The sequence below is a fragment of the Cucurbita moschata genome, unplaced genomic scaffold (genome assembly GCF_002738365.1).
Source record: "Cucurbita moschata cultivar Rifu unplaced genomic scaffold, Cmos_1.0 Cmo_Scf00026, whole genome shotgun sequence".
NCBI lineage: Eukaryota > Viridiplantae > Streptophyta > Magnoliopsida > Cucurbitales > Cucurbitaceae > Cucurbita > Cucurbita moschata.
The window spans coordinates 2826627-2836066 of NW_019268542.1; the positions used below are offsets into that span (position 1 = coordinate 2826627).

The window sequence follows — 9440 nt, forward strand, 5'->3', positions numbered from 1 at the left end:
GTCGACGAAAAATAGGTCGAAGGTTTCTTTGAAGGAAAAATTAGCGGAAGTAAAAGGAGGGAGGGAGAGAGATTCACTCAGATTTGCTGGAGACTCGATATCTTATTTTCCGGCTTAAATAACAAATCTAATTACAAAGAAAAACCAATTATACAAAAATAGGAAAGTGGACGAAGACTTCTCCCAAACGCCAAACAATGTCATCTAGAATTACGCTTTTACATTTAGCCTGAATTCATATGTTTTTAGTAAACCTAACTAAATAAGGCATGGCTTTTATTTAGACAATATCATACATTGTGGAGAGTCGTGTTCGTCTAACAAATTTGAAGTTAAATTTTATGTAAATTTGAAGGACATGGGAAGATATTAAAGGGTTAGGTATTCATGAAGATAGCCCTTGAGAGGCTTCCCTTTGTGCCATTTATTTCCACATTCACACCTCTCATCCTCTCGCTCTCGTCGAAACTGCGTAGGTCCCTTGACATGAAGGTTCGTGGTTGGTTCTTGGCTACCCTATTACTCTTATAAATTGAGCCATGTGAGCGTTCTTCACTACCAATATCTCTCACCAACCTTCCAAATTTCCATTTAAAATGGAGCCAATGAACAAAAAGAGGGATTTTCATTGTCTCTTGCATTCTCACGATGATCAAGAACAACCCCTCAAAAGAATCAACTTCCTCTCTCTATCTTGGTTTTTTTTTTCCCCTTAATTTCCTCATCTCTTCTACTTTGATTTCATAATCTAACACGGTTTTGTGTTCTTGATCTTGATCTTGATCTGGGTTTCTCAGGATTGTAGCTGACTTTTCGTCTCCGAACACATTGGCTCGTTTTGAAACTTTTATTCGCCCGGTGGTACTTTCAAACCCCTCTCTCTTTTGGGCTTATAAATTTGACTAAGTAGAATGAATTACTAGCAATTATAAAAGAATTGATAGTAATTGACAAATTCTGGATCTAGTTCTGTGGTTGCAGGCTAAATTTTATGCTTTAATTAGTAAGATCTTTTGGTTCTTAACTTCAAGAGAAAATTCAAGAAGCTAGTTAGTGCTTTCTCGATCGATCAACCGTATGTTTTTTCATAACAACAAAGAGAATTGAAAAATCTCTCCTCTCAGTGTTCCTTTGCCTCTTCTACTTATTTTAACATAATTTCGATCGTGGATCAGATTCAAGGACATATATGTGTTTTTGAACTGAATTTGTGGATGTCGATACTAGGTACATGAGGAGGTGGAGACAAAGGTGGTGGCTAATAACCCCCGACAATCATGTTCTTTAAGGTTTGTCTCTACATGTTTTAAACTAAATCAATTAATTTCATCATTATGATTATTGAATTTCACGTGTAGAACTTCCCAACATGAAGCTGAATTCGCTGTCGGAGGTGGTGGGTCTAAAATGGTGAAGCTGAAGCTATGTTTCCTCAACAAGCTTCTCCCCACCATTTTCACCACCAACGACATCGAATCCGACAACGGCGAGCGACTACAAATTGCACTAATGGATGTCACCGATGATTATAATCATAAGATTGTCGGGGCAGCACATCCTTTGTCGTCACTCTTGGTCGAGGTGGTCGTGCTCGATGGAGAATTTGATGGTGAACGAGCTCACTGGAGTGTTGAAGATTTTGAGAGAGGTATTGTCACTCCAAGACTTGGAGGACGGCCTTACCTCGATGGTAATGATAAGAGGATTCGTTTGAAAAATGGAGTTTTGTGGATCAACAATTTGTCCTTTATCATCAATTCTAAGAGGACCAGAACGGGAAGCTTTCGGTTGGGAGTAAAGGTCATTGATGATGAGATTTTGGGCAACAACAACTACCCGAGAATTATAGAGGCTGTTTCTAACTCTTTTAAAGTCATGGAACATAGAAGCAAAGGTACTTATTACCCTACCCAAATCTCGTCCCTCTCCCATTCACTTTTTATATTTATATATATATATTCTATGTGTAATAGTCCAAGTCTTTTTCCTTTCGAGCTTCCCTCGAGAGTAGTGAAAGGCTTCCACACCTTTATAAGATGGCCCAGCGTCCTCGCTGCCACTCGTTCATTTCTCCAATCGAACCCCTCTTTGGGACCCAGAGTTCTTACTGGCACACCGTCTCGTGTCTACCCCCTTCGGGGAACAGCTTCCTCGCTGGCACATAATCCAATGTCTGGCTCTGATACCATTTGTAACGGCCTAGGTCTATTGCTAGTAGATATTGTTAATTTCTCCAATCGATGTAGGATCGCCACCAAATCCACCCCTCTTTAGGGGCCAGGGTCCTTACTAGCACACTGCCTCGTGTCTACCTCCCTTCGAGGAATAGTCTTCTCACTGGCACACCACCTCGTGTCTACCCTCCTTTCGGGAATAGCCTCCTCGCTGGCACATAGTCCAGTGTCTGGATCTGATACCATTTGTAATGGCCCAGGTCTACTGCTAGCAGATATTGTCCTCGTGTCTACCCCCTTCGCGTTACAACCTCCTCGCTGGCACGTAGTCCGATGTCTGGCTCTGATATCATTTGTAGTGGCCCAGGTCTACTACTAGCAGATATTGTCCTCGTCCTTTTTGGGCTTTTCCTTTTGAGCTTCTCCTCAATGTTTTAAAACGTGCCTGCTAGGGAAAAGTTTCCACATCCTTTATTCTTATAAAGGGCGTTTCCTTCTCCTCCCCAACCAATGGGGATATCACAATATGTATGTGTATGTGTGTATGTATATACATATAATTCTTTAAAATTAATCTCTCTTAAAATATATATATGGAAAACATTTTTGATAGTCAACAAATTAAATGACAAATTTAGCCCGATGAAGATTGAAATAAGATATGAGGACTTCCTTGAGAAGCATAAGCTCTTGTAACTTTGTTTTGGGCTTCCCCAGAGAAGTCCTCTCCCAATGGAAATGTATTCATTTACTTATAAACTCACGATCATTCCCTAATTGGCTAACCAACGTGGGACTCACTCCGAACCATCCTCAACAAACATTATGGTCATTTTTTGCCGCCCAGCTTAGGTTACCACACGAAACATAAAAGTATAATAAAAGAAAAAGTTTTTCATTCACGTGCAGGGAACAATAAGCACCCTCCTTTAAGGGGAGAAGACGAAGTATGGAGATTGAAAGGGATTAGCAAAACTGGTCAATATTACGAGCGCTTATCTTCCGAAGGTATTCGAACCGTGGAAAGCTTTGTGAAGGCTTATAAAAGGGATCCTCGTTATCTAAGAAAGGTAGCCAATAAGACACAAAAAAAAACACTATTTCATTCATAATCATCCTTCATTAGTTCAATATAATTGATTATTTTGTGTCATGCAGTTGTTAGGCGATAGAGTTCCAGACAAGACATGGAAGACAATAGAGTTCCAGGTGATAGAGTTCCACGCTGAAGCCATGAGAGGTGCTGAAGTTGCCGACCAAAACCAGACATTCTTGGACGAACTTGAAGATGATTGTAGTCAAATGTTGTCATGGAACAAGTAGGTACCCAAACCTAAGTGATGCTCATAAATATGAACCAACAAATATGTATGACCATAAAATGATTCTTTTTTTGTTTGTTTTAAGAATGTTCTTTTGGTTTGTTTTTTTATACTTATATCCGGACAATAATATTATAACGGCATAAGTTCACCACTAGCATATATTATTTATTTAATTTTTTTTAGCTTTTCCTTTCGAGCTTTCCCTCAAAGTTTTTAAAACGCGTCTGCTAGAGAAAGATTTCCACAACTTTACAAAGGATGTTTCGTTCTCCTCCTAACCAATGGGGATCTTCACAGATATGATATTATCCCACTTTTGAATATAAAATCTCGAGTAACCTCTTAGGTTCCCTTACCCCAAATCTCCCTCTCACATTTTATTCTATATATCGTATCATTATTGAAATAAATTTCTAAATATTTAAAAATAATTTTTTTACACCTATTTCTTAAAATTATTAAAAAAATTAGCTTTTAATTTTTTTTTAAACTCTTCCGTGTATACATATTTATAAGGGTGTGGAAACAACAACCACCATTTATAAGGGTGTGGAAACCTTCCCCTAGCAAGCGCGTTTTAAAGCTTTGAGGGGAAGCTCGAACGGGAAAGCCCAAAGAGGACAGTATCTACTAGCGGTGGATCTGGTCTGTTACAAATGGTATCAGAGCCAAACATTGGACGATGTGTCAGCCTTCTCGCTGTTCTCCCGAAGGGGGTAGACACGAGACGGTGTGCCAGTAAGGACACTGGGCCCAAAGGGGGGTGGATTTGGGGCGGTCCCACATCGATTGGAGGAAGGAAAGAGTGCCAGCGAGGACGCTGTGCCCTGATGGTATATATATATATATATATATATATATATTACTTCAAAATTTTATATTCCCAAATGTGAAGGGTGAGATTAGTCAAATTTAAGAGAATATTTGATTTAATAATTTCATCTTTTTCACGGTTTTGGAAATGTTGAATTTAATTATTGATTCGTCACACGTGCGATCGAAAAATTCGTATATGGTTGATTAAAATAAGACCCACCTAATTAGAATGGTTTTAGGTATCTTTAAAAAATTTATGATGTCACTTTCTATCCATGTGATACCAAGCCTTTGCAATTAATTCCTTTGAAAATTTCTTGTTTCCATTTGACTTTAAAAAGAGTTGATTAATAGGTATTATGTAAAGTTTCGTGTCATTCGGAATTCATTTGAACTACGAAACATAATAAATGGTATAGTAGGGATATTTTCGTCATTTCTTACTATTATCGTACTTTATACCCTAAACATGCTTTTATTACCTTAAAATCAGGTATAAAACTTTCTTAATAATATAAATAGGTGTCATGTAAAGTTTCGTGTGATTCGAAATTCATTTAAACTAAGAAACATAATAAATGGTATGGTAGGGATATTTTCGTCATTTCTTACTATTATCGTGCTTTATGCCCTAAACATGCTTTTATTACCTTAAAATCAGGTATAAATCTTTCTTAATAATATAAATAGGTGTCGGGTAAAGTTTTGTGCTATTAGGATTTCATTAATGCCTTAAACCATCGTAATAGTTATGGTAGGGGCATTTTTGTCAATTTTACCTTTAACGCTAATTTATGTCCTAAACATGCTTATAAAATATTGAAATCGAGCCGAAGCAATTCATAACCTTATAAATAGGTTTCAAGTAAAATTTCATGTCATTTGGAGCTTATTTAGACTATAAACATCATAGAAGGTATTAGAGGGGCATTTGCGTCATTTTTACTCATATCCTTGGTTTATGCCCTAAACATGCTCGTGTAATCTTGAAATCCTGTATAAATCATAACTCGTGATATTAGGCAATAATTTACAATTCATGTACAACAGATGTCCTTTAGTGGGTCAATTTCATAAATTACTTAGTTTTCGGTCCTATTAAGTATTTATTGAGTAAAACGTCAAATTGAAGTTCTTTATTACTTGCTTAGATGCGCTCGGGGGCTCGATTCAAGTCCTTTCCGAGCTGAAAATGTGTTAGATTTCAACCAACATTGGAATTTGTGAAAGGAACGACCATAAAGGGTGTCAAATTTATGAAAAAAAACTCAAGACTCGGTCAAAATAGGGCTACCTTTGACTTTTTGGTCAAAGTTTGACCATTAACTTGGGGCAACATCTTCATTGATGTTGCTAGAAATTACGTTCTAGTTTTGCCTTTGTACAACTTGATGTAGGCCTACAATCGACTTGATTTCTCCATCGAAACTTTATATCTTGTTTTCATGAACGCATTGCGACAAATCTCATCAATTTTTGGAACGCATTGCGACAAATCTCATCAATTTTAACCAGTTGAGCAGGAATTTATAGTCGTTAGAAGTTTGGTTTGCCATATGTAACGACTCTATTTTTCTATTGAAATAGAGCTGCTACCACATGTATGACGTGACCTTATTATGCGAAAATATTCATTTAAAATAATTCATAAAATAATGTCATGGACTTAAACGTTCGCATGAAAAGCCTTAAAACAAAACAACGAAAAATAATTAATGTGAAATATAAATAAAACAAAAAAAAAAGATTAAAACGATGCCCTGATCTAACATAAGAGCATCAAAATAAATAAAATGTAACTATCCTAACACAACTTGTCTTCAACGCGACTCCGGTGTAATCCGTACATGGTTGTCTTGCCTTTACGTGATATATAAGAATAACATAAGATTTGAGTATTTTAAGAAATACCTGGTAAGTGACCCTACAATTGGGGTAGGGGAATGCAAACAAAAAAAAATCGATGAGACCTATCATTTAAAATCATCTTCTCTTAGACGGCTTTCTAGTCTAGGCAAATTGGATGTATAGTACTTTTCTACACACTACCAACACGGTGTGAGCGTGGATCCACCAGGCAGGTTTGCACACTCCCTAGGCTTGCTAGTCGAGCTAACACTCTCTGAGCTATTGTCGAACACCCAAAGGGAATAGCTTTTGTCGTAGCATCATGATAAACATAATGGTCATTTCAGTCTCATAATGTACGCGTCTGTTGTTATACAATTATGGATTAGGTTCCCATATTTTCTATCGTAGTGTTATAAATGAAGTTAAGAAAGTGAAGCTTAGGGTTAAATTGTGTTCCATTTCCATGGAAAGTACGAGGAAACATCCTTCGACCCCAAAGCTTGTGTGTTGTGAAATTGGGACAAAAAGTTGAGAAATTGGAAACAAGTGGAGGGAGACGAGTTGGGTCTTCTTTTCCTAAACCTTAATTATAACTTTATAACTTTTGTTTTTAAACAATTTAGGTAACGTTCTATGCCCGATATTTTGATTCATAATTCGAATTCAGCACGTAATACCCCAAATGACATAGTCACGTTATTTACTTCTCGCTTCTAAAAGGTGAAGGTTGTTCTCACCCTACAAACTATACAAGCCAGCACTTAATACCCCGGATGACATAGTCACGTTATTTACTTCTTGCTTCTAAAAGGTGAAGACGATTCTCACCCTACAAACTATACGAGCCTTTTCAGCATGTTTTGTTCTCATCCTACAAAACACACTTAACTTTGAAGTTCTTATAATTGAGTCATTCACCATGTGCACGTTGTTGGGATAAGTAGTAGCTTTCAATTGTTTTAAGTATTTTTTAGTCATTTTATCCTCTTGTTCTCTTTCGAATATGGTTTCGATTCATTCATATACTATTTTCGTGTAAAAGATTTCCACATCGTTATAAAGGATGTTTCGTTCTCATCCTAGCCAATATGGGATCTTCACAAATATGATATTATCCACTTTTGAATATAAAATCTCGAGTAACCTCTTATGTTCCCTTACCCCTAATCTCTCGGACCTAACCAACCATCATGCCAAACTCGCTCTCACATTCTCAGTTATGGTATTTCATCAATTTTACTCAACACTATGTCCGGTTGATGAAGCCGTTGGTGAAGGAAGAATTGTCCTAAAAAGAGATCGTCACAAAATTGATTATAAAAAATAATTAGATTTTTATCTATGTTCCAAAACAAATGAGAATTCATCCTATTCTATGTATGATATTATTATTATTAAATAATTTTTTTACACTTATTTTTTAAAATTATTAAAACAAATTAGTTTATATCTATCTATATCTATATCTATATCTATATATATATCTATATATATCGGGAAATGTCAAGGGTGGGATTAAAATATTGTTACAAAGTTAAATTTAAGAGAATATTTGATTTAATTATTTCATTTTTTTCAATGTTTTGGAAATGTTGATGAATTTAGTTATCTATTCATCACACGTGCTGTCGAAAAATTCGTATATGGTTGATTAAAATAAGACGTTGTGAACAATTAATTTCCTCACCTAATTATAATGATATTAGATATCTTTAATTTTTTAAGTTGAATTTATGATATCGCTTTCTATCCATGTGATACCAAGCCTTTGCAATTAATTCCTTCGAAAATTTGTACTTGTTTCCATTTGACTTTAAAAAGAGTTGATTAATAGGTATTATGTAAAGTTTCGTGTCATTCGGAATTCATTTAAACTAAGAAACATAATAAATGGTATAGTAGGGATATTTTCGTCATTTCTTACTATCGTGCTTTATGCCCTAAACATGCTTTTATTACTTTAAAATCAGGTATAAATCTTATAAATAGGTGTCATGTAAAGTTTCGTGCTATTATTATGTAAAGTTTCGTGTCATTCGAAATTCATTTAAACTAAGAAACATAATAAATGGTATGGTAGGGATATTTTCGTCATTTCTTACTATTATCGTGCTTTATGCCCTAAACATGCTTTTATTACCATAAAATCAGGTATAAATCTTTCTTAATAATATAAATGGGTGTCATGTAAAGTTTCGTGCTATTAGCAAGTAAAATTTCATGTCATTTGGAGCTTATTTAAACCATAAACATCATAGAAGGTATTAGAGGGGCATTTGCGTCATTTTTACTCGTATCATTGGTTTATGTCCTAAACATGCTCCTGTAATCGTGAAATCGCTTATAAATCATAAATCTTGATATTTTTCATTGATCTCTAGTTTTTCCTTTGTACAACTGGATCTAGGCGTTCAATCGACTTGATTTCTTCATGGAAACAAGATATAAAGTTTCGATGAAGACATTGGGACAAATCTCATCAATTTTACCTCGTTGAGCAGAAATTTATAGCCGTTAGAAGTTTGGTTCATATGTAACGACTCAATTTTTCTATTAAATAGAACCGCTACCACATGTATGACATGACCTTATTATGCGAAAACATTCATTTAAAATAATTCATAAAACAATGTCATGGACTTAAACGTTCATATTAAAAGCTTTAAAACAAAACAATGAAAAATAATCAATGTGAAGTATAAATAATACAAAGAAAATATTAAAACGATGCCCTGATCAATCATAAGAGTATCAAAATAAATAAAATGTAACTATCCTAACACGAGTTCCATGGTCTTCAACACGACTCTGTCGTCATCCCTACATGGTTGTCTTGCCTTTACCTGAAATATAAGAATAACATATGGGATTGATTATTTTAAGAAATAGTTATTAAGTGAACCCACAATTGGGGTTGGGGAATGCAAACACAATTGGGGTTAGACAGCTTTCCTGAGCAAATTGGATGTATAGTACTTTCCTACACACTACCAACATGTGTGAGAGTGGGTCTACCAGGTAAGTTTACACACCCCCTAGGCTTGCTGGTTGAGCTAACACTCTCTAGGCTATTGTCGAACACCCAAAGGGAATAGCTTCCGTCGTAGTATCATGGTAAACATAATGGTCATTTCAGTCTCATAATGTACGCGTCTGTTCTCATACATTTCAGTCTCATAATGTACGCGTCTGTTCTCATACATTTCAGTCTCATAATGTACGCGTCTGTTCTCATACATTTCAGTCTCATAATGTACGCGTCTGTTCTCATACA

General features: G+C 35.6%; 1 protein-coding gene across 1 annotated transcript; it reads left to right on the forward strand.

Annotated features, from left to right (window-relative positions):
- The first annotated feature begins 575 nt into the window (after positions 1-575).
- LOC111462081 (calmodulin-binding protein 60 A-like) lies at positions 576-3632 on the forward strand. The gene is made up of 6 exons (XM_023105766.1): positions 576-697; positions 798-861; positions 1228-1289; positions 1359-1894; positions 3084-3244; positions 3333-3632. The coding sequence occupies exons 1-6, from the start codon at positions 597-599 to the stop codon at positions 3495-3497; spliced, it is 1089 nt and encodes a 362-aa protein (XP_022961534.1). The 5' UTR covers positions 576-596; the 3' UTR covers positions 3498-3632.
- Positions 3633-9440: the final 5808 nt, after the last annotated feature.

Excerpts from the sequence above, each read along its gene's own strand:
- LOC111462081 (XM_023105766.1), top strand. The coding sequence starts at position 597 with ATGGAGCCAATGAACAAAAAGAGGGATTTTCATTGTCTCTTGCATTCT. Across the intron at positions 698-797 it reads AACTTCCTCTCTCTATCTTG|GATTGTAGCTGACTTTTCGT; the intron begins GTTTTTTTTTTC and ends TGGGTTTCTCAG. Across the intron at positions 862-1,227 it reads AAACTTTTATTCGCCCGGTG|GTACATGAGGAGGTGGAGAC; the intron begins GTACTTTCAAAC and ends TGTCGATACTAG.